General features: G+C 34.5%; 2 protein-coding genes across 4 annotated transcripts in view; one reads left to right on the forward strand and one right to left on the reverse strand.

Moving 5' to 3' along the window:
• The window catches only part of AP1S2 (adaptor related protein complex 1 subunit sigma 2), a 31,392-nt gene extending 29,980 nt beyond the window's left edge, over positions 1 to 1,412 (forward strand). For both annotated transcript variants that reach the window (XM_074192374.1, XM_074192375.1), the window contains exon 5: positions 6 to 1,412. In XM_074192374.1, the coding sequence (XP_074048475.1) occupies positions 6 to 53 (48 nt within the window). In that variant the 3' untranslated portion in view covers positions 54 to 1,412. The remainder of the gene's footprint in view (positions 1 to 5) is intronic.
• On the reverse strand, positions 647 to 26,450 carry ZRSR2 (zinc finger CCCH-type, RNA binding motif and serine/arginine rich 2). 2 transcript variants are annotated; one of them, XM_074192370.1, is made up of 11 exons: positions 26,335 to 26,450; positions 26,013 to 26,092; positions 19,825 to 19,906; positions 17,865 to 17,973; positions 17,528 to 17,614; positions 15,330 to 15,368; positions 14,266 to 14,384; positions 10,571 to 10,784; positions 7,330 to 7,385; positions 5,863 to 5,972; positions 648 to 3,843 (listed from the first exon to the last, which is right to left on the reverse strand). In XM_074192370.1, the coding sequence occupies exons 1-11, from the start codon at positions 26,373 to 26,375 to the stop codon at positions 3,377 to 3,379; spliced, it is 1,404 nt and encodes a 467-aa protein (XP_074048471.1). In that variant the 5' UTR covers positions 26,376 to 26,450; the 3' UTR covers positions 648 to 3,376. The 2 variants fall into 2 exon arrangements, with proteins under 2 accessions (XP_074048472.1, XP_074048471.1); XM_074192371.1 differs by lacking the exons at positions 26,013 to 26,092; positions 26,335 to 26,450 and adding an exon at positions 25,512 to 25,993 and having other exon boundaries at positions 647 to 3,843.

The following is a 26,450-nucleotide window of genomic DNA, read 5'->3' on the forward strand; positions in this document are numbered from 1 at the left end:
CACAGGAAGCTGAAACCCCACGTAGTGTCCTTGAAGAAATTGGACTGACATAAGCCATCTCCCATGTTGATGACATCATGTGGTCTCACATACTGTAGATGTTCACTGCCTTCATGTCAATGTTTAGCTAATGGTGTAAGATGCTGTTTGTCAGTATTACTGTTTTGCTAAGCCGCTTCATTCAGGCCTACATAAAAACACTCCACTTTTTCAAAAGGGAATAAAAAGTATTAGTCATTTTTTTAAAGGGATTTAAAATGCTAACTAAAACTTGATGCAGAAGAAATAGCTTTCCAGTATTCTTAAAGGTTGAAATATGTCAGTTTCCCATTTTATTTGTATGTGATAATTATTACTATTCACATAAAATCATAAATCAGGAAGCATATTTGTTGCTATTACTGCATTCATCTGAAAGGAAGCTACACTTGTATCAACTTAAGAGTAAATGTAATGTTTCAATATGGTTTTACATAACCAAAGACTGGTGTTACATTTCAGTATTTATGGGAATGAGAAAAATTGACTGATTTTACATATCAAAATGATTTAAAATTTAACATTACCGCTGAAACTTAAACATATATATATATATATATGTATATATATGTTTATGTATACCAAAGATACTTATTGGGAACTACATATCTTAAACTGGTAGCTTATTGAAAAATGTACATTTCTGAGACTAAAGGGATTATTACATTAAAGGGAATACAGGTTACTTTAATCAGAACAATCCTATTTGAAGGCAGGAATTTGGACCGAAGATACTATACTCCAACATGAGCACATAATGCACATAATGGTTTAAAGACATTATTTTCTATGTAAGATTCCTTTAAACATAATTTTATAAGTTAAAACTTAAAAATTTACAACTTAAACTTATTTTTATGTCCCCAGATACATTATACTGCCACCATTTACCTCATTTTTCCATGAGCTAAGGAAAACATCTACTTAAATACGTTATAAAATAAAATACTCATGTCTAGTATTGCTATCTCAACATATATTTGGCTGCATTCACAAAGTATTACACATCTAAGTTTGTTCCAGTGTTATTCTAATTAACTAGATTTTCCCTATACTTAATGAAGTACCATTTAGTTTGACATCTCTTTGCTTTCATGCCACCTTCTAGTTAAAAAATGTTCACCAGATATACAAATATCTATCTTTCAATGTAAAAATGTTAGCTGGATGAGGTATATGGCCATAGGGGGATTTTTTTAAAGCTGTTATAATTGTTTCAATACCATTTTCATATGTATTTAAATGTCTTAAAGGTTTACACTTTCACTTATTTGTATGTGCTTGGCTGGATTAAGCTTTGTGATTGTGAATAATATTTAGGCTGTGACCATTGTCTTATCACATACATTAGTTATAATAAATGTCCACTCTTACACCATGGCATTGTGTTTATCTCTATCCAAAGGTTTGTTAGTGGTAGAGAGCTGGAAAAGAAGATTCCACTGAAACATAACTCCTTTATCAAAAAGGACATAAAATTAAACCTCACTAACACAAGGTAGTTTTGAATTAAGTTTTCACACGAAGCACTTCAAACTGCTTAAAAATAAAGACTGCTACTACAGCACTGTCTTTGAATTATTTACATTTATTTTATAAAACAATAAATAACATTTAAACCTCCATACTTATTCTATACTTTTTGAAAGAGCATGTTTACCTTCATTTATTCCAGATATTCCAGAGCTTCAGTCTTAAATAAATACTAAGAATAATTAGATTTTGTGATGCTTTTTAGAAGTCTGAGTCGTAATAGCTTTTTCTTCAGTTCTGCTGTGGCCCTCACCACCTAGCTTACAAAATTGGTAACCAGAGATTAATGTGTCCCCATCAGATATTAGCTTGCTCTTAAATGAAGCTAATCAAATCACCAGTACCTGACTTCTTTTAGTAATCTTAAATTAAAATGGGCAGCTTTACCATGTTCAGAAAATTCTACGATCCCTACATGTGGTTAAGGAGATTCTCAGGGTTCTTGAAGCCCATGCCAGCAGAACATAAGTTCAAGAGTTTCTTCTTCTACACTGGAAAGCCTTAAAATGATTTTTTTTTTGATGGTGGACACTGCTTTCTGGTCAAATTCAGAAAAGCAATAAACTACTCAAGATGTAAAAGAATTTATAATTTGTAACAATGTTACAAATGATGTTACACAGATCCTTGAAGTAGAAAACAAATTATATTTCTATTTTATTTTGTCCAAGTATTAGATAAATAAGTTTGGGGTAGATGTCTGAAAATCAAACAGCTACAAAATAAATCAGTTCTGGTTGGTACCTCAAGCAAGACTGGTTCTTACTTGAAGAAAATTTAATCAAGGAAAAGACACAGACACATGCTAGAAAACAGATCTGAAAAGATTTCCAACAACCATTTAAAAAATGTTAATTGGGGAGGGTGCGAGGAAATGGAAGGGCAGAAACAAAATATTTGTTCCTTTGATAACCATTTGTAATTTACAGATCAAATGGTTTTTTTAATGGAATGTTAAGACAAAATTACAAGTTTTACATTATTTAATCATGTATATACACTTATTTGGGAGAAAATAGTCATATAAATAACAATATTCATTATTAGAAGTCAATTACAAAATAGTTTTATAGTAAAAACAATTAGAGAACTTTTAGTAACATGAACAATCCTGCTTCAGAAAACAGCTGGAGGATCAAGATTTATAAAATAAGCAGCGTGGTCCACCACTTAGGTTCCTTTCCTAGAAGGTATGTTTAAAACTCTTCCATCCCATATCCAACTTTCAAATTAACCACTTCTCCATTTTCATCCTAGTTAAATTTCCTACCTATCTTCCACCCTGAAACAGCTATTAACAGGAATAAAACTGCAAAGAAAGCTTTTTCTAATGAGAAAATCAAGAGCAGCCAGTTAAAGCTCATGCATGCTACAGTGTTAAGGCAAAACAATTTATATTTTCCTTTTATCCAATCATAAATGACATTTGTCACTGAGTACTGCTGTAAACAAGAATATTCCATAGCTGTTGTAGAAGTGATTCAACTTCAGTCTTTCCCCACACAACCATGTATCTATTATAAATAAGAACAGCTAGAAAAGATCTAACTTTCAAGTTGGGGTGGGGGGGGGGGGGGAGAAGAGTTTTAAAGTGCCAAGAGTGTTGGATTAGACTTTTAAAAGCCCAAACTGAGTTCTAAATACCTTTAGTAATTTTGGTTAAAAAACTTAAAGTTGGATTTATAATACAGGGCAATTTTGGATTTGGAAAGCTGGTTTAAACTGAGAAAATTAACTCTGGCAGCCCTAAAAGATACTTTTAAGATTATCTTGTCTGAGAATGAAAAAATTTTTGCCTTGTGATTTAAGTATTTCTGTCTCTGCTGGTTGACCTCTTCCTGTCCCGACTCCTAGACCTGGATGTACTTTTGCTTTGGCTTCTTCGGCCTCTACTCTGGCTCCTGCTTCTTCGGCTCCGATCCCTCTTTCTTCCTCTACTTCGGGAACGTCGTCTTTCGTGACTTTTTGAGGAATGTTTATGGGATTTTTTCTTACTCCTATGATGATTACTTTTTTTCCTCTCTGATTCTCCATTTCTTTTATAAGAATGATCTGGACTGGGACTTCGCCGTCTCCTTGATCTACTGTAATATTCCTCATGGTAACTTGTCCTATCTCTCCTTTCTGAGCTTTTACCAAATGATGAATTACTCCAATCTGGAGACATATGTATGTCTCGATTAGCTTCCCAAAATTCATTGTTGGGATTTCTGAATACATGAAGAAAGTTACAGTGCTTCCCCCTTGGACACTTTTGTCTTCCAAATAAACCTGTAACAGATTATGAAAAAATAGTTATTAATATATATCTCACTTCACTTTTGCTTAGGAAATTTTTATTTCAAGTTATGCTAATGACTTCTATCCCCCCCCTACTAATATTTGGGTTACAAAAACAATCTATAGCACAATTAGTGATTGTTTCACTGTGGGAAGAAACAACTGGTTATAACAATTTTGTGATGAAAAAAGTCCTTATGAAATAAAAATTTTCACGGCAATGTAAAAGGAGCACTGGACCAAGAATCAGAAACCTTGGGCTCCAATCCCAGCCAGTTCTGCCTTTACTAACTGATCTTGGACAAGTCATTTATCAGTAGGCAAGAAGTTTGGATGATACAAGTCTTAAAAAGCCTGTGTAAATGCTCATTTAGGTATGTCCAGATAAAAAGTGGTATCCATACTCAAGAGAGTATATTGATCTGGGGGTTAACTAGGTGAAGGGTTGAGAAAAAGGAAACCCCCAGATTCTTTAAGCCAATTCCTTCCAGGGAAGGAAAGCAGCTTTGAAAACAAAAATGCTTCAAAACTAAGAGCTTCCAAAAAAACCACCATCTGACCCATTCTAAGAACTATTGCTAGGTAGTATCAGTTTCTAACAACATGCTCACAAATTTAAAATCACACATTTCTCTATCAAAACAAGGGGCAAAACTAAGTCAAGCCAGAAAGGACTAGGAACATATATGTACAACTCTGAGTGGGTGAAATATTTAAAGTTAAGTTTTAGGTAAGCCCACACTTGAACAATAGGTGAAATCATGGAAGGGATAAAAAGACAACTTGTTTAGTTAGTCATGTCCAGTTTTTCACTACCTCATGGAACATAGCAAAGTAATCCTGTCCATAGGATTTTCCTGGCAAAGATGCTAGCTACTTCAGCAATTGGATTATCACATAAAAATGATTAAAGGCACAGAACATAATTCTATTTTAATAATTCAGCAAGTATTTTTGGATCCTGCAGTGCCTTGGTACTAATGACTATTAAGTTGTAGATTGAAGTAAACGCTGATGTTAACCAATGAATTACAATATAATACCAGATTACAATCTTGTAATTTTTTCCACTTTCTTTACAGTCTACATAACAGACATTGAAACAAGTAAAAACTGCTGCTCTTATTTTAACACAACTTCTTAAGCAAGTCAATTCCATTTCCTTCCAACAAACTATAGTTTTGAAGTTTTACTAAAAATTAGTGGCACTTCAAGTAAAAAGGCCACAAAATACTTTAATCCTTCCATATTAAGAGAATAATGTAAAATCTAAAATGATATTCATTTACAAGAAATACATTGGACAGCAATTTCATTACAAGAGTGTGCATGTGTGCACACTTGCACTTTATACAGTATACTTAAAACAATTATGGTCCCTCATGTGAGAGGAAACAAGAAATGTCTTAGCATTGCATTTTCAAAAACACTATTGAACAGAGTAGGAGTGAGAGATAGACTAACTTTTCTAACTTTTCTAGCCTAACAATGTCAAATAGAATGCTACTTCTATAACTTGATTCTCCTACCTCTTACGGTTTAGTACTACAGGGTATAGTAAACCCAGATATTCCAGGGACCCTTGAGGTCAAAATTATTTTCATAATGGGATATTTTCTTATCAAATATAATAAATATGGATATAACATACACAAACAAAAGGTCCTAGTTAATTTTTAAGAGACCAAAAATCACTGGACTAGGTGATCTCTTTAAGATCCTTACCCCTTTATCACTCTGTTGTTCTGCATATAAGAAGACATGCCTTTAGTTTTCTTGTTTCCTTTTGAAGAAATTTCTCCTAATAATCTCTTTCCTTGGTATAGTGAAAAGAACAGTGTCAAAAGGTCCTGAATTTAAATCCTTATTCTGCCCCCTATTCTGTAAGTGATTTTAACCCCTCTGGGACTCAAATTTCCTCATCTTAAGTTGACAAACAGCTCTAGAACTAGTAAACAAATCATAATCCCTTTTATAAAAGTTTATTTAAACTATAATGATCTACTTTACCACAAATAGCCATTTTCCACCGTGTTACAGGTGAGAATTCACACTGAAGCTGTCGTCCTGCATACCATCGTCCATTGAATAGAGAGAATGCTGCCTGACATTCTTCCTCCCTTTAAATAAAAACATTAAAAATTGTATTTCATGTAAATCCAAACTATTCACACTGGATTAAACCTCATGAATTAACTATAGGATTAACAATTTAACTTGGTCTATGATTCTTATTACCTACTGAAATGATACTTTCTAATTACAGATTAGTATTTTTATAACATTAACCTCCAAAAAGTCTTTGCTTCTTTAAAATTAAAAAAAAAAGCAAACAAAAAACTTGAAATCCTTTGTCTGCTTACATCCTGTACTCCTTATGGTTAATCAAAAGTCCCAAAGAAAAAGAAAGCCCAAATGGGTGGATATAGATGACATATTTTATCAGCCTATGACATATTTTCAGATAGTTTAACACTGGCAATATAACATCCCAATTTATTACCTCAAAGATGCCTAAGAACAAAGCATTTCTCCATAATTCTAAAATGCTTCTGTAGTAAAGAAACTATTCCAGGACTTCCTCAGATCATTATTAATAACACTATTATTTCAATGATATTTTACAAAATATAAAATACTTTATACTATCTCATTTGATACTTAAAACAACCCTACGAGGTGGGAAAGATAAGTGGCATACGTATTTTGCAAATGAGGTCCAGTGATGTTAACTCACTTGCCCACATCCCATGGCTAGAACTCAAATTTAGATGTATCACTATGTTGCATATTTTTGTGAATTTGACAATGCGTTTTTTTTTACTTTCCATATTGATTCCTATTAGTGTAATTTATATAAAATTGAGCTATAATCTATGATTTTTCCTCCTTATTGCCCAGCAGAAAATGTAGCTTGATATGGCATGAAGAAAAGGGAGCTTTTAGTGAATGATTTCAATTTTTTTTTTAGTGAAATAAAAGTCAATATCCTCAGCTGAGAAGGAAACAGGATTAAGAAGAAGGTGGCTAGGTGGGGCACAGTAGACAGAGCACTGGCCCTGGAGTCAAGAGTACCTGAGTTCAAATCCAGCCTTAGACAGGCAAGCCACTTAACCCCATTGCCTTGCAAAAAAAAAAAACATTCTTAAGCATCAATGAGTTACTTATGTTAGAAAAGTCTACCATTGAAAAGGATATTTTAAGTTCAAACTTAATAAATCTTACTATATTTAGTCTATATTTAGACCCAAAAGGCAGAGCAGAGGTCTAGATAGTTAACCACTACCCTGGATAATAAAAATTTAAACTTGATCATAAAACAGTTTATATATTGCATTGTCTAATATATTTATTTTATATGAACACTACCAATATATCAAATGACCTGAAAATCCTTATTTTATCACTTGGCAAAATCTCAGAACTCATGCATATATGACAATGCTTTCTGAAAGAGTTCGTGGTTGGCATACTTACGACTGATACTGCACATATACATTTCCTCTTAGGTGAGGTTCAAAGTTGCAGCTGACCTAAGAAAACAGAAACGTTCTGACTAGAAAAATCCAAGGAGATGTAGTCACTATAACACAAATACCAAATGATATGTCCAGCCAGGCTAATAGATTAATGGAAAATGATTATCATTTCCAAAACAAATGTGACAACAAATGAAAGCAATCCAATGATTATCTCAAAAGGTTTTAAATAATATATCTGATAAATGTTAAATTTTGTTAAGTACTGATTACACTTTTTTCAATATTTATTTTTCCTTTTACCACCTCTCTCAAAAGTATCCCCAAATTCATTATAAAATATTTTGAAAGCTAAGAGTGTAATAATTTCAAAATTTTTATCATCTTCCCATGAATGATAAAAGTATTTATATTCATTAGATTATTAAAAGAAAAAAATACTGCTAATATCAAATAGTATTATCAAGATTAAAAATCTTATTTAAAAAATACTTTTAAAAGGCTCCTGGTATTATTGGGAGTTGTTTATTCAATAACTCTTGTGCTCAGGAAGAAAGGGAAATAAAACAGAGATGTAAAGTATAGCTCAAGGTAGAAAGGGATGATATGGAAACTGAAAAATGAGATCAAAATAAAGAGCAGACAATATATATCCATAGTTGTCTCTGAAAGTCTCATTTAATAGTAGATACTAAATTCTGTCTTTTGGCATTCTACTTCTATCCTAACTAGGTGCAAAGAATGATTTTAACAGAACTTCAACCCAACTCTTACTTAAATTCTCCTAATTTCATCAACCCTTAACCACACAGTGGGTAAACCCTGTCCTAATATGGTAAATATGTCTGATTAGAATTAAAAGGAACTGAATCAAAAAAAGAGAACTATGTTAGATAATTCAAATACTTTGATATGTAAAAGCACTGGTTACAAACTTTCTGTAAAGAGTATTAAAAATTAATAGTTAAAATTACTTTGTAACGCTAACTACGTATCAGTAAACTTCAGCAATTTAAAATACAATTTACACGTAAGATTTAAAGTATCTAATTAATGAAAATTAAACTTTTCCCCTTCAAAATACAGAAGTGTGGTGGTGCTAATCAGATTTTGCGAGTGCTTGCTTAGATGAGGAAGATTCTTACTCTTCCTCAACTCCCAATGACTGTTCTATAATATTCTTAAAGAGCTAAATATCGGTTTCACCTTTTTAAAATGCTCTACCTTCAATGCTTACTTTTCTTTCCACTTTCTCAATTCCATCTCCTTATCACATTGCTGCTGAACAAATTTAGTTTGTGTATCTATTAAGTAGATTTGCTCACTTGCAAACATACCTTCATCAATCAACAATCATTAACTAGTATTTTTCTGTTTCATAACCACTAATCCTTTTGATTTATAATCATCTAAATTGAAAATGTCTTTGAACTTGATACTTCTCTCAGTTGCCTTGTCTCCATCCAGTTCAACCACTATCTCTGCCCAGTCCCTTGGTTCCTTTGATGTGATCTTTTCCTGTGCCCTCTGGAATCTCCCATTAAGAATATTCTTTTAAAGGAACTAGCTGATCAACTGATACAAGAGCATTTTCCTCTTATCCTTGAGATAAAGCAACCTGAATAGGATGAAAATATTTATTTCAAAGAAATACATGTATTTTTACACATCAGTTGATATACCTGCTTCTTCTAATGTTAATAAAACTCTTCCTCATCTTCAGTCTCTTCATTTTCTGAAGTTTATGGAAACCAGATTTTCTCCAAAGAACACCTTATCCTTGGCTGGCCACTCCTCTGATGTCAGGCCATAAACACAGTGTGTCAGGAAAGATCCAGCCTGTTCTACTAAAGGGTCCTCCCACTGAGGTTAAACTCCATATACTTCTTGTCATCCCTGGTGCTATCATCCACTGGCTTCCAGGTCACTCACTCACTCACTCCTTTTTATCCTCATATAAACTTTGTCAAGACTGAAAACTTCCATCAGCTTAAACTCCAAAATCCCCCTCTAATCTCTCATTGTTCTTCCATCTCTATTTTACCTTCTTGAAGTCTTGTCTTCAACTTCCCCCTGCCCTCTAGTCCTCACCACACTATCCCCGATTTTCCCAGACTGTCACCCACAGTGACCATTTCACCCTCCCCCCCCCAAGCAGATCATTACAGACTTATCTCAAGTCCACAATGTCCCCTCCTCTCTCCCAGCTCTCTTTTTACTATGACATTAGGAAAATGTAGGCCAACTTTCTGAAGCCTGATCATCTCCGATAATCATAATATTTTCTGACCCAGGCCCTGAGCTTATCTCTCCATGACTTCTTTGTTATCCTCATTCTTCCATTTTTTAGGTTGTTGCATACAAATATGCTTGTTTCACCCCAAGTTAAGAAATCATCAAATGAACCTTGGATGCTATCAAATCATCACTCTACCTCCTTCCTGCTTTAACAAAAACTTGTCTAACAGCACTGTTTCCAGTTCTGTACCGCACCCCTAATCAATGATTGAATAATTTCTTAGTCTCCATCTCTTTGATTTTCCTACATGTTTTGATACCACCAAACATCTCCTGGAACTTGTTTCTTGTACTGGTTTTCCATTATGCAGCTCCTTTCTTTCTTTCCATCCCATTCTCCTTAGAAGAACTGTGAAAAACTGAATTTATCATCTTCTTAGCCTAACTCAGCCTGTTCCAAATTTCTATTTTCTAGATTAATAAGTGTACAAACATGAAAGTGATGCTAAGGAATAGGAGTTCAGCCATGACTTGTCTCCTTTCTTATCAGCTGCTAAATCCTGTCAATTCCTCCTCTACAATATCTCTCCCATTTGTCCCTTCTCCCTCTATTTATCTCTCAATATAATCTAGAATATGGTAAGAGCATTCTAATTGATCTTTCTGCCTCCAGTCTCTTCTCAGTTTAATCTAGTTATCATACAGCTGACAAAATAATCTTAAAACAGAAGTCTAATCTTGTCACCCTCTGCTCAGAAACACTCAGTGATTACTCACTGCCACTTAAATAAGCAAAAACTCTTTAGCCTGGTGTTTATTGTTCGCCTCACATTTTATTTTTTCAACTTGATTATAGATTTCAATTATTCCACACATTATAAATTGCAGCTATCTGAATTGAACATGCCATTTCCTAAATTGAAGAGATTAGATAAAAAATGTTTGTTGAAATTTTATTTTAATTTACAAAACATTACCGTCTTCTTCACACCTAATCATACCTTGAACTGAATAACTTTTCCCACATTCTTGAATTCTGGGAGTACATCTTCATAGAAATCTAGGAACTGCTGATAGATTTCTTCCTCACTGTACTCCAGACTCGCATCAGTATCATAGTCATCCCTTCTGCACTGCTCCATTCCAAATGTTATAAACATACTTCTAATAAGTAGTGTTTGACTTGATGTTGGGTAATTGTGTTTACGTGAACACCTATATCCAAAGAAGGGGAAAAATAATACACATGGAAACATTGTTTAAAAAAAACAAAACAATTATGTTTTAAGTTAAATGAACTGCAATTTCACTTAATTATTTAAATTGTGTAAAAGGTAAGATGTAGGTCTCAACTTCTGTCAAAGCCATAAACAATTCTGAACAATTGGAAAATATATAGCTTTCAGCTGGCTCGAAAGATCTGTAGAGATGAGTTCCTCCCAGACCATGGCTAAATCAGCTTTCTCTCAGTGAAGAGGAAGATCAGCAGAATGCAGTAAAAAGGGCAAATGGAATCTATTTGATTATGGCTGGTAAGGTAGGCTCTATCACAAGGAGAGCAAGCATTAAAAGGAAAATCAGATTGTATGAGGAAGGCAGGATCTTAGAATAATGCTTTGTAAATATTAAAACACATAAATGCAATCTATTATTACCAAGAAAGTGCAGGAGCTGAATAGCAAATTATGATATAATGAAATATTTAAGTATCACAAATGCCTTTTAATTTAATTTAAATTTCTGCTTAACTAAAAGTTAAGAAAATCTTTCCTAATATTGATAGAACTCTTTATAGGGGCAAAACAAAAGGAAATAAAGTATAGGTCTAGTTATTGAGAGGCTATGTTGTACCATGAAGCTATGAAATTGGAGAATCCTGGTTCTACTGATTAGCTACATGGATTTGTCAACTGTTTCCCCATTTGTACAGTGTGGAAGTTGGTCTAGAAAGACATAAAGACTATTCCAGGGGCAGCTAGGTGGCATAGTGGATAAAGCACCGGACCTGTAGTCAGGAGTACCTGGGTTCAAATCCAGTCTCAGATACTTAATAATTACCTAGCTGTGTGGCCTTGGGCAAGCCACATTTGCCTTGCAAAAAAAAAAACAACCCCTAAAAAAAAGACTATTCCAGTCTCAGTATATGATTCTATAATACAGGAATGGTTCAATGGACTGTGATATATGAATGTAATAGAATAATATTATACAGTAGGAAATGACAAATATGAAAAATTTAGAGTAATCTAATGCATCTATTATGCATGCAGCAACTGATAACTGAGATGAATGAAAAAGATATACATAATAGACAATTACTAAAACAATGTAAAGTAAAATAGCTAAACAATGGTAGATAAACAATGAATAATTTTTTTAAAAAATTAATGTACATTTGGAAGAACAGAAAATAAAATATAGGAAAGAATGTTGATTACACCATCAGGAGGTCATTGTGTCTAGTATTTCTACATAACTTTTGTTGTTCCTGATATAAGAAAGGCTTCAATTTTTAGAGTAGGTAGTTTGTCTATGAATAATTGTGCTTACATGAATACCTGTATACAAAGAAGGGGAGAAATAATATACATGGAAACTTTAGTGTTTAAAAATAATACTAAACAATCCTATTTTAAGTTAAATGAGCTGAAGTTTCACTTAATGATTTAAATTCTATAAAAGGTAAGATTTGGATCTCAACTTCTGTCAAAACTATAAACAATTCTGAACTGGAAAATACATAACTTTCAGGCAGTTAAAAAGACCTGGAGAAATGAGTTATAATCAAAAGGTATCACTAATACATAAAAAAAAAGAATTTTAGGGGAAGCTAGGTGGTGCAGTGGATAGAGCACCAGCCTTGGAGTCAGGAGTACCTGGGTTCAAATCAGACCTCAGACACTTAATAATTACCTAGCCATGTGGCCTTGGGCAAGCCACTTAACCCCATTGCCTTGAAAAATCTTAAAAAAAAAAAAATTCTTTGAAATTTTGTTGAAAATCATTCTAAATTTAGTGTTTGTATACCTGTGTAAAAATATATATTATGTACACACATACAGATACAACATGTATACACACACTTAAACATTAATGACACATGTTATACATATATTATGGCACATAATCTATAAAGATGCTAAACACATATAAATGCATGTGATTTTTCAAAGGCTTTTATGATCATTATATTCTGCAATCTAAAAGCCCCTTCCTGATACCACTACGATTTTAATTTTAATTTTATTAATTGTATACTTCCAGTTGCTCAACTTAGTATTGTAATCAGAAGTGGAAAAGGAAAATAAATTCTAGATCTATCCTCTATTGCATTGCAAAGAAGTAATATTAGCTTAGTACAGCAAAAAAGTTTGTTGTACTGTATTAATCTACAGTAGAAAGTTTTAAATAGGAAAACATAATTCTGAAAAAGATTTTTTTTAAAGAAACATGAAGTCTCTTTCATGAAAAAGAGGTGTCATATATACAAAATATTTAATGCAGTTCAGAAGAAAAATGGGTGCCTTTTGATTGAGAAAGTGCTGAAAAAATTGCAGTAGGTGAATGTAATGCAATATTGCTGTGCCAAAAAAATGTGACAAATAGGAAGAATTGAAAGAAACTTGCAAAAACTTATAGGACCTATTGTTACATGTGTGATATATGATAATTTAAATAATAATAAAAAAGCAAACAATAAATACTGACCAGTTATGACTTTCAAGAATTAATTTTGATTTAAACATGACTGTGGGATGAGGCATACATTTTCAGAGAGGGCCAATATTTTTGACTTGTTTGGGAGGACTGTAGCTATTTATTGCAAAACAGAGTAAGAGTCACTATAGCAAATGATAATGATGGAAAAATGGAGAAAAAATTTCTGTCAGTCTGTGTGGTCCAAAAGTATAGTTATAAATAAAACAACATGTACTTGACTATAGCCACATGTCTTTTAAGTATTGGCATAATTTTATTAAGTTTATGCTTCTATCAACTCTTCGGGAAAAGAGTAACATACAATTATTATACCCTCAAGTGGGATAATATACACAATGAAATATTTATCTCAGAGATAATAAGATAATAACTTATGTAAAGAAAATCAAATACTGACTCCAAAGTCAGACAACTCAGGTTCAAATCCTAGTGTTATGCAGACTAAGACCTGGAGACCACCTGTGTGACCATGGCAAATTCCATTTCCTCCCTGAAACATGAGGCTGATAGACTGAATGGTTTTCACAGTTCATTCCAGCTCTGGATTAAGAAACTTTCAAATGATTACAAGTGCTAAAAATCTTGAAGATAGAAATATGAAAGAATATGGCAGAAGTTTTCAGCAAACTATTTGACAGTGAAGGACATGAATTTAGAACTTAATGTTCACTTTTATGACAGCCTGGTAACAGATCTTTTAAGATCAATTATTTTTGTACCAACAAGCAAAATGGGGAAAAGGCAGTATAGTTTTATGCAAAAATTATCCATAAGTAATAATCAAAGGAAAACTGAAGGAAATGTAGGACAGGAGCTTACTCAGAAAACAGAAATGGGGAAAGGCAGTCATAGTATGTTTAAAAGTACAACACAGAAAAACAAAAAAATGGACATGAGTAGATTGTATTAACATTTCACCCTCAAAATCCCCAAATATTCTGCAAATATCTTTCTTTTCAATGCATTTAAATATTACCTATCTCCAAATCGGCAAGATCCGGTCTTAATGTAGAATGGACAATTAGCTTGATCTTTTTCTGTTGCTCTTAAATCCACTGGTGGTTCTGGATTATGCCATGTGACACCATTTTCCAGCTGAATAAAACACCATAATTTATTTTATTATCTGCATTATATCACTGAGGTGGCACTATTTCAAAAGAAACTTTGCCCAAAATATTTCTTGAGTATTAAATCAACACATTTAAGTCTTACACAAATATCTAACAATATATAATCATTTTACTGAGAAAAGAGACCACTTCTTTTTACCTACAGATTCTTTCTCTAGTACCCACATATTGAAGCCTAGCACAAGTTTTGACATTTCCATTTGTAAAAAGGATGACTTCTATTAAAATCCTCTTCTGATGCTTCAATGTGAGATGAAAGTTACCCAAGGCTATGCCTCTAAAATGTCAGCTCTGGTAGGTATTGCCAAACTAGGAAGATTTGGAGTCAGAGTCTGGACACAGATAATTTTATGTATCTTTTGAAGATATATCCAAAATGATTTCGAAAGCCATAACACCAGGATGACTGCAGGATTATCTCAGTTTTGGTTACAGCAACTCTCAGTTACAAATTCATGTTACTGATAAGGTATAATCAACAGTGGTAAAGGGAATACTCTGAAATTAAATCAGATCACCATCACTTTGAAAGTAAAATAGACTATATTGGTTTCAATATCCTTAACTGATATGTTTCACAAGTGCAAATACAGGAGTAGCAGAAAAAAGTAATCTAGGTCAAATGAAAAATAAGACTCTCATTGCTAGGTAAGCCATTTCTATAATCCCTAGATCAAGCCAAATCTTTGTAATTTCACTTCCCTCCTGCATATGTCAAAGATGGAAAGGTTTTTAGAATCAATTACACTTGCTTATTGTTAAATATGCCCTGACTATAAAAGTAGCAGACACAAACAAGTACCTCCAAAAATAAATTTTCATAGCAAAGATAAAAGAGAAGCATCAAAGTTTTTGTTAAAATGCCACTATAATAATTCCAATTCTAAACAGAAGATATGGAAAATACCTGACTTTCAGCCTGATCCAGCATCTTCTGCACAGCTTCCTATAAATGGTGCAAACATAGGACTAATGAAAACCTTGAAGTCAGGTAACTCACATCTGGTTTCTCTGGTTAAGAACCTCATTGGTAACATTTTCTGACTTTATACACCAAATGTACTTAAACCCCTTATTAGCTTTCTACTGAAAAGATCATCCCTTAAAACTTATTAAAGGATACAACTGAGTAAATTTTCATTCAAGTGGTAGATATAAAGAGTATAAACATTTTTAAGTTATTCTTAATAAGAAATTGCAATAAGCTTCAGTTAAGCAGCAAGACCTTGCACAGCTTGACATAAGTAAGCCCTAACTCATTTCTTAAAAAAAAATCCCACTATATGGAACACCACAGATAAATTTTAAAAAGTAACAAGAAATTTACTGAAAAATTCTGAAAGTGTAAAATCTACAATATAACTCTTAATAACTGGAACTAATGGAAGGAAATTTTTCATTTTTATTAACAAGACAAATCAAATTCTACCTACAAACTGTACAAACTTCTAGCTAACATAACCTGTGCAAGAAATTTCATCTAATGTCTTAAATAATGTAAAAAAGGATTCAATAAAAAGCACAATTATCCAATTTAAGAACTAATCTTAGTATATTCCCAAAAAGTCCACTTTTTCTTTTCCTGTTGTTCTTTGGCAGGGACTGGATCCTATCACTGTGTTTCTCATACATGCTTAGACTTCAAGCAATATTTTTCTCACACTTTTGAAATGAGTACTTCTTATTATCAGCTTCTGTGACTGTTTCCTTTGGTTGTTAGTGAAATTCTGTATGCCCATTTTCTAATCACAAAACTAGAAGTTCTGTGTAAGTAGTCTGCTTCTGCTCCTGAAACCATTTGAGGAAAAAGCTGCACTATTTGGAATCAGAGGGCTTGGATTTGATTTCTGGTTCTGCTACTTACTATGATCTGAACTAAATCACTTCATCTGTCCTAGCCTTAGTTTTCTCAATGAGGACTCACAAACAGGTGATCTGTGAGGTATCTTCCACAACTACAGTCTATGGTCCTGTCAAATACTTCTTAGGGGACTTTGAGCTGCAAAATGTAAAGATTTCCCACTGTTACCTTTGGAAAGTCAGCAGTATACTTAGAAACTGATCAAATTCTTTGTCCTTTGTCATTTTAAAACAAAGAGTATTGGAACCACAGAAAAGTAAAATAATACACAAAGAGTTTTTAAAGAGCAATGAATTTATATCATCAATGGCCTAGATTTTGACTGAGTTCTAACATACAAGCTTTCATTGCCAAGCAATGAAGTGCTTTTATAAAAAAGAAAAACGTTCCAGTCCCTTACTGTAAGCCCTACAATTAAGGAAGCAGGACTCAAATCTGAATCTTTAATACTGCCATTGTAAATAACCTTGATAATCTGGTGATGATGCTAATAGGTTCAAAAATCAAGAATCCACCACACTTTACTGTATCCCAATAAATGCCACGGACTACCCAACCTATCTTGTTCCCACTCAATAATTTATAGAAAAGATACATCCTGATGAACCAGTCAAGGAAAGATGAGCTGTGACATCTTTTGAATAAATACACTGTTAAGGAGCAGGCAAGATATCCAAGTCAAAACTTTTAAAAAGGTACAATCCAACATACACTAAACTTCTTAGATGAAAAGAAATTAAACAATAGTTAGAATTGGTTGTTAAAAATCTATTGTTAAGCAAATATAACACCCCCCAAAAAAATTTCCCCAAACTACCCTAATAATTCATCTAATCCAAATATTTACTTTACACACAACTGCATATACATGTATGACATTAACACATAAACACATATTTGCTGAGATATCAAGAATTAAGTGAAAATAAAATTCAGCAAAAAATAAAATATATTTTATCTCTTAAAAATCTTATTTATTGCAACTTTACCACTATTTGCTACAGAGGATAATACAACATCAACAGTTGTTAAGGACCATTGTTGAAGGGCCTCATTTTATGATGGTTTCTACTATCACATATAGACTTAAAGATTAGCCTAATGGTAAAATTCTATTTTATATCCAGATGACATTCTTTATTTCTTCTAAAGCTTTAAGTAAAAATTTTATTTCTAAAACTTATTCTATAGGTGACACTATAAGAGGATACGCAGTGCGTTTATCCTCCTGGGACAGGAATCACCTCTCTGTCTCTCTTCTCCTGTTGTCTCTGTTCTTCTTCCTGTTTCTCTTTCCTTTGTTGTTCTTCCCATTCTTCTTTGATTTTTCTCTTTAAAAATAAAAAAGAGGTGATGTTTAGAATCACCCTTCAAAAACAAAATATTTAAGCCAATGCACATAACTCAAAATGTAAATAAAATGGGCAAAACAGACATAAACTAAAAATGTTTCAATGGGCATCAAGAATTTAAAATATCAATTTTCATTTCAAAATATTTCAGTTTTAAAAATTGTTATGAATAAATACTAGTCATCTGAATTAAAATTAATCATCACTTTGGTTTTGATTAGTACTACACCTCTTCTTCTTCTTGACGTCTTTTTGCTGCCTCTTCCTTTTCCTTCTTTAGTTTAAATTCTTCTTGAGCCTTCTGTTCCCTCAGCAACCACTCCTCATGTAATTTTTGCCTACCAATACAATCAAATACTCATAAAAAGCAAAATGTCAATCCAGAAACATACTTGAATATGACTTTATGTAACATTTTAATGGGCCAACAACACTAGGCTAGGTGTTAAAGAAGATTTAGATAAAACACTCCCTACTCTCATAGAAATCACTGTATACAGGATTGTGATTGATACACACACACACACACACACACACACAAAGTGTGCTATGTGATCATGAAGTACAAGTCATGCATACTGGGGTAATCAAGAACCATTTAATGAAGGAAGAAAATTTAAATTTAAAATACGAGTAAGAGTTTAACAAATAGAAGGATATTCCCATCTGTCGGATAGGATATTCCAGATCTAGGAAATAATAAAAAGCAACATTGTACAGGGGATGGTAAGTAGAAAATAAGGCTGAAAAGAAAAGATACCATATTGTACTCTGAATGTTTAGATAAGGAGTTTCAATTCAATAGGCACTAAATAAGAAGCCAATAATACAGTTATGCCTAAGGAAAATTAATTTGGCAGAATTAAGAAGAATGAATTAAATACTGTTAAACTAGTTAGGGGAACACTGTCAAACTATAATCAGAAAGCGTACCAGACAGAGTGCTAGGTACAGAATAATGAAAGGTGATACTACAGTGCTAACTAGGGGAATAGGAGTTATTACAGACATAGAATCAAAAGAACTTGGCAACATATTAACTATAGAGATTTACAAAAAGTAATTAACAAGGTTTTAATAAGAAACAGGGTGAATTGGACTTTTGCATCTCCAAATGTCTCAGATATTTTCAACTGGATATTTCAAAGGCATCTTAAAAATTCAACATATCCACAACAGAATTCATTATTTCCCACCCCAGGCTCCTTTCCAAACTTCCCTATTACTGTTGATATCACAATCACCTTCCTAGGCACGCAGACCTGTAACCTCAGTGTTATACTTCAGTCCATACTCCGTTAGACTCTAATCCCAGCAGTGCCTGACATAGAGTAGGCGCTTAATAAATGCTTAATAATTGTTCAAGCAATCCTTTACCAAATCATCTTTCTCCACATTTCTCCACTCATACCTATCTCAGTGCTCACGTGGTCATTACCCTAGAACAGATGCTGATCACCTTGGCCCAGACTACTACAATAGCCTTCTAGCTGATCTCCCTCCTCCAAGTTTCAGGCTACTACAATCCATTCTCTATTCAGGTTTTTTGTTTGTTTTTTTTTATAAAGTCTAAGTGAAACTAGGTCACCACTCTTACTCAGGGAGCTTCTCTAACTCTCATTACTTTCAGAATAAAATATAAAGGATTGGGTTTTTTTGGTATTTAAAGTCCTTCAAAGCCTGATCTACTTATAAGCAATGATGCCTCCTTGCAGTTTCTTAGACAAGACTCGTCATTATCCATCTCTATGCCTCTGCACTAACTATATTACTATCCTGGATCTTTTTCTCTTTTTTTTCCTTTGAATTCTTTCATGCTTCAACTCAAAATTCACCTTCTTGTCCTGGCTTGCCCAGTTGCTAATATCTCCATCTTACCTTCCACCTACTTTGTCTATACTATCTGAGATATAATGTAATATCTGTGGTATAAAGTGCTACCATCAGAATTCACCATGTGCTCTTCAAGAATGGAATGTTTTTTTTTCACTTGAGAATTTAGGAACCCTTTGCCCAAACTCGGAAATTGCACAACCTAGATGTTCCAATTTCTAAGTCATTATAGGTTACCCCGAAGTGTAGCTACTAGCAAAAAGCTGTGAGCTTTACAATAGATGTTAGCATTGGCTCACAACACAAGTATTAATGTTTCTACTATTTAAGCTAATATATTTTAGAATTTTACTAACCTTTCAGCTTCTAACTGTTTTTCCTCCTCTTCCAGTTGTTCAACAATGGATTCATCTTCCTCTTCATCTTTCTGTGATAGTCCTGAAGGAATAGGAACATTTTGCTTACGTGTCTAGGAGTTCTACAACTTTCTTTAGAATTATATAAAGGAAAAAAGTTTAATTACTAATTGTGATAAAATCTTTCAAATAACTTCTCCCAAGAATTTTCTTTCTTCAACTCATAAATTCAAATTTAAAAAGTTCACAATATTGCACAGTTTAACTAGTTGGTCTCTGATATCCTTTTCAGTTCTGGGTTCATGATCCTAGGATCCTATACAATTCATCACGGAGAAAGTTCATGGAGAAACTTTAGAGGTTTAGAGATAGTGGTAGATTTTTCTTTAGCTGCTTTTCTTATGATGGTTCCCTAAAAGCTGAATAGATCACTGTATATCTATGGCATGTATGAGAGGTGATAATCCATCAACAGATCAAATACCCGTGATTTCAGTGATGTGGGAAATTCAGGTAGATAAACTCCCTTTGATGATACACATTGTAATCCAGGCTGATAATGAATTAGTATCTTAGCTTAGAATATTTAAGAACTGTCTGAGGTTCAGAGGAGTCATGTAACTTGTAAACATTCATACAGTTCCCAAGAATCTGAGGTGCTATTCGAACCCACTCTAGTCTACTATATCGAGTTGATGCCTAGCCTTGAGCCAGGAGGTCCCACATTTAAATCCCACCTCTACTTGTTGTTCAATCCTTTTAGATGTGACTAACTTTTTTTGATCCCATTAGGAATTTTCCTGGTAAAGATACTAGAGTGGTTTGCTGTTTCCTTCTCCAGTTCATTTTATAGGTGAGGGAACAGAAGCAAACAGATTCAGTAACACTGAACTCGGGCGGGAATATATGTCTTTCTTCCTCCAGGCCCAGCACTCTATCCCAAAAGTATTTAGTTGTCCCTAATTCTTTACCCTCCAGCTATAAGAATGTGAGCAAGTCACTAAACATTTCATTACCTAAACAATTCTTTAAGATCATAAACTAAAGATGAGTTGTCAATTTGTTTTGGCATTTCCACATATAGAGTTCCTTATGTCAATGACATTACATGTCAGGATCAACAATAATAAATTATTCTGTTAATTAATTATAGCTAATTCTAAAAGGTAATTACTAATTTATGGAGAAAAGCTACTTAATTAGTCAAAGAAAAGTAGAATTACTCAGGAGGTAAAAGTATAGAATTCACTATTTATAGTGAAGTCAGAGAACATTTGGAGAAATTAAAAAAAAAGTCAAGACAGTTCAGAAAAAACTGAACATTAGAAAAGAGGTTCAACATTGTAAGCTGATCAACTATGATAGACTTAGCTCCTCTCAGCAGTTTAGTGATTAAAGGACAATGCTGAGATCTGTTATGGAAAATGCTATCCACACCCAGAGTCTAAATGCAAAGCAAAACATACTAATACTCACTTTTGAAAATTTCTTTTATGTTTTTCTTTCTTTCTCATGTTTTTCCCCCTTAGTTCTAATTCTTCTTTCACAATATAACTAATATGGAAATATGTTAAAACACAATTGTACATGTACAACCTTTATATGATTGTTCAATGCCGGGGGGAGGGGAGGGGGGAAGGGAGAATGGTAGAAAAAAGTATAAGGAGGAGCACAAGACTACAGTAGAGTGGGAACCCTCCTCATAGTTTCAGGGCAGAAAGAGTGCTTGTAGCACTGGAGCAACATTCAGAAGAGTAGTAAATACCTCTCCTTAGATCATACCCTGGAAGATCTAAGAAATTACAGATCCCTACAACTATCTCTGAAAACAACTACCTAAAACCCCTGAAGCTTGGCACAATACTCCCTCTACTTTGGAAGCATAGCTCTCCTTAAACAAAGAATTAAAAGTATATTCAACTACCTGAAAATTGTGATCAAAAAAAGAGCCTAGACATCATCTTTCCTGAAATCATAAAGGAAAACTTCCCTGATAGTCTTGAACCAGAGGGGAAAATAGAAATTAAAAGAATTTACTGATCACCTCCTGAAAGAACTCCCAAAATGACAACTCATAAGAATATTATAATCAAATTCCAGAGCTTTCCTATCAAGGAGGAAATATTGCCAGCAGCCAGAAAGAAAAAATTCAAGAAAATGTGGAGGCTCAGTCAGAATAACCCAAGAGTTAGCAGCTTCTACATTAAAAGACTGGATATCTTGGAATATGATATTCTTGGAGGTCAAAAGAACCGGGATTAAAATCATGAGTTGCCTATTCAACAAAACTGAATATAGTTTTTTTTTGGGGGGGGGTGGACCTTTAAGGAAATAAAGGACTTCAAAGCATTCCTTTTCTTTTGGTTTTTGCAAAGCAATGCGGTTAAGTGACTTGCCCAAGCTCACACAGGTAATTTTTAAGTGTCATAGGCAGGATTTAAACTAAGGTCTGCCAGACTCCAAGGACAGTGCTCCATCCACTGCACTACCTAGCTGCTCCAACTTTAAAGTATTCTTAATGAAAAGACCAGAAGTAAACAGAAAATTTGACTTTTCAACTATAAGTCTAAGAGAAGCATAAAAAAGTTAACAACAAAAGAAAATCATAAAGGACTTAAGAGTTTAAACTTAAAAGTTTAAATGTTTATATTCCTACATGGGAAGATCATCCTGATAACCTTATTAGGGTAGTTAGAAGAAATTTTATATATATATATATATATATATATATATATATATATATATACATACATATATATATATATATATATGTCACAGAGGACACGAGGTGGGGGATGAATATGAAGGTATAATATCTAAAAACAATAAAGGGGTGAGAGAAATATATTGGGAGAAAGAGAAAGGGAGAGGAAGAATGGAGTAAATGATCTCACATAAAAGTGGCAAGAGAGAGGGGGAGGGGAGAAATGTGTAAGCTTAATCTCATCAGAATTGGTTCAAAGAGGAAATAACACACTTTCTTACCCTACAGGAAAGTAGGAAGAGAAGAGGATAACAGAAGAGGAATGGGAATGATAGAAGTGAAGGCAGATTAGGGGAAAGGATACTCAAGCAAATTACTTTTTACAGAGGGAGAGAATAAAAGGAGAGAGAGAGAATAGGAAGGGGAGTAGGATGGAAGGAAATAGCAACAGTAACTGAAATTTTTGAAGCAAGTTTCTCTGATAATGATCTCATTTCTCAAACATATATAGAACTGAGTCAAGTTTGAAATGAGTCATTTCCCAATTGATAAGTGACAAAAAATATGAATAGTTTTCACAGATGAAGTTATCCTAAGCTAGCCATAGCCTTATGAAAAAATGTTCTCACTACTGATTGTGGAGAAATACGAATTGAAACAATTATGAGGTACATCTAACCTCGTATCTATTAGACTAATAGAATAGAAAAGGAAAATAGCTAATGTTGGAGGGGATATGAGGAAAATGAGACATTAATGTACTTTTGGTGGAGTTGTGAACTGATTCAGCCATTCTAGAGAGCAATCTGGAACTATGCCCCAAGCACTATATAAAACCATGCATACCCTTTGACTTAGCAATACCATTACCAGAATATCTCCCAAAAGAGATAAAAAGCAAAAAAGAAAAAGGGTCTATGTGTATAAAAATATTTATAGCTGCTCTTTTCTGGTGACAAAGAATTGGAGATGGAGAAGATACTCATCAACTGGGGAATACCTACACAAATTGCAGTATATGATTAAGATAATTAGGATGGAATCTATTCTTTTTCAAGAAATGATGGGCAGGGGGCGGCTAGCTGGCGCAGTGGACAGAGCACCAGCCCTGGAGTCAGGAGTACCTGAGTTCAAATCCGGCCTCAGACACTTAATAATTACCTAGCTGTGTGGCCTTGGGCAAAGCCACTTAATCCCATTGCCTTGCAAAAAACTAAAAAAAAAAAAAAATGATGGGTAGGATACTCAGAAAAACCTGGAAAGACATAAGTGAGCAGTTGCAAAGTAAAATGTTCTGTGTACAATATAAGATACATAATAAGATAAAATAATCAGTTGTAAATAACTGAGTCATTCTCAGTAATAGAATGATCCAAAAAAAACTCTTAAGGACTTATAATGAAAAATGCTCTCCATCCCCAGAGAAAGAACAGATGGCATCTGAATACAGATTGAAACATATTTTTTATTTTCTTTATTTTTCTTGGGGGGTTTTGGTCTATGTTTTCTTTTATGACTATTATGGAAATGCTTTGCGTGCCTACTTATTCTATTCTCTCTTCTTTTACCCTCTCCCTCTTTAAAAAAGTGTTTTGCTTGAGTACCCTGTCCCCACATCTTCCTTCACTTCTATCATTCCCCTCCCTCTTCTTTTATCCTCTTCTCCTACTTTCGTATAGGGTAAGAGTGTATATATAATTCCCTCTACTGAATCTTTTTCCTTCTAAAGGGGAAGGAGGGAGTGGACAGCAAGAAAGGGAGATAATCTGGAACTCCCAAATGTTAAAAAAAAAAATGTTAAAAATCATTCTTCCATATACCTGGGGGAAGTAAAATACATTACAAAATAAATATAAATTTAAAAAAAAATTAAGAGTTTGTATAAAAATAGAGTTGGAGAGATCAGAAATACACTGGGGTTGGATAATCACGTGTCAGTTACCCCTGAAACTCTGGAAAAAATAAAGTTCATATGGGCCACAGTAAAGAAATATAGAAGCCCAAGGGGGAAAAAAGTAAAGTAAGGAAAACAGGTTTCCAGAGACGACAAGTAAAACTTGTCCCTCAGTAGCAATTCCACACAATTTGTAAGGGGCTACTTAGCTTAAATCCTGTATTTCTTTAGAAAAGCCTTTAAGTTTTGCTTAGTCACTTTAAGAGGAAATCATGTTTTTCACCATCCAGCACAAATTGTTTATATTTCTTCTTTCAACTTAAGAGATAAGGTGATTTTTATAACTTAACCAAGTGGAAATAAAAGCAACTACAATCACTTGGTTAATTTCTTTAAAAAAAGAGTTTTCAATATTAAAATCCTTTGAAGACTATTTTGGTCCAAAATTTTTATAGCCATCTGTTATTTCAGATCCTTCTAAGCACTCCCTGTAATAATAGTCACTATGAAAAAAATCAGGATGACTTTAGATTGGTAAAATTAAAGGAGATAAAATTCAGAACAGTCAGTTTTTTTTTCCTTGGCAAAGCTAGTAAAATATTGGATTGAAAAATTTAAATGACTGGAATAAAGTTTACATGTTCTCTATTGATTCCAAATAACTATCTTTTCTGACCACTATTCAATTATCAACTATTTATAAGACACTGCACTGAGAACAAGAATTTTTACACTGGATCATAATAAAGGTTTTCCAGGTACCAAAGTGATTTTCTTTTAAGTTTCTGCTGCTTATTTGTTCCAAGTATCTGAACAATACCAGGGGATCTTAGTGAGAAATGGCTGAGCTTGAACAAAACTTGGAAATAAAATTTAAGAAGCTCTCATTTTTAGGTTTTGTCTGTCTCTATTACTTCGGGAAGTCACTAGTCTTTTGGGCTTCATGTCTTATCCTCAAAGACCATAAAGGGTTCACCTCCATCTCCTATCTAATTCTTATAACTCCAATAGCAAATAACAGAAGTTCACCATTTAAATCTGTGTTTATTATTTACAAAGTGCTTTCCTCACACCATTCCCACGAGGTACCTTTAGTGCCTGTGATCTCCCCCATTTTGCAAACAAGGACACGAAGGCTCGTGGGGGTTCGTGACTTGGCCACAATTAATCGCGGCCTGGACAATCACTGCTGGAAGCAGGTGTTCTGCATCACTGCCGTGTTCTTTCCCCACAGGCTGCTCTCCTGGGAGGGGCAGGAGCTGAGGCGATCCTACACAAATACTCACGGAGCGCCCATCTGCCCTCCCCACTAGGGCCCGGGCGTGGCAGGTGCCCCGGGCTGACAGCTGGCGCTAATCCTTAGGAGTCACGCTGCGCTCGGGTGACGTCACTCTACTTAAGGGGGGGGTACTCCCGGGGCACCCCTGGAAGCTGCAGCGCCTCCTGGGGGCCCGAGTTTTCGCACCTTTCAATAAGAGGGCTGGGTTGGAGGGGCTGTCCATCTGCCAAGGCCGGGGTTGTCAGCCACACCTGGGGGGGGGGGGGGGTCCGGTAAGGTGGGGCAGGAGATGGCCACGGACCCGGGATTACCTGAGTCTCTCAACCTAGCCCGTTCCTGCCGCCGCCTGCGGCGTTTCTCTTTCTTCAGGGCAGCTCGGTACTTCTTATGGCTGCAAGACAGACAAGCGGGGTCACTCGGGCGGCCCCGCCACGGGGCCCTCCGCCACCCTTCCCGCCCTCTGGGAACTGAGATTTCCAGCTTCGGATCAGGCCTCCCTGCCCCAGGTGCCTCCCTCCCCGGGCCGGAGAGAGCTGAGGGCGGAAGCCGGCCCGGGGCCGTCCTCTCTTTCCTCCCAGCTGTTCACTGCAGTCCCTGAGGACTCTCCCTCTCGAGTCCTCCAGCTCGGCTTACTTCGGCTTCTCAGTTAACGGTAACACAACGGGCGCAGCCATCTTGACAATGCCACCGCCCACTGCATTACTCCTTCACTTCCGGCTGGGTCAACCGGAAGAGGCGGGCCTCCAGGA

This window comes from Macrotis lagotis, chromosome 6, assembly GCF_037893015.1.
Source record: "Macrotis lagotis isolate mMagLag1 chromosome 6, bilby.v1.9.chrom.fasta, whole genome shotgun sequence".
Taxonomy (NCBI): domain Eukaryota; kingdom Metazoa; phylum Chordata; class Mammalia; order Peramelemorphia; family Peramelidae; genus Macrotis; species Macrotis lagotis.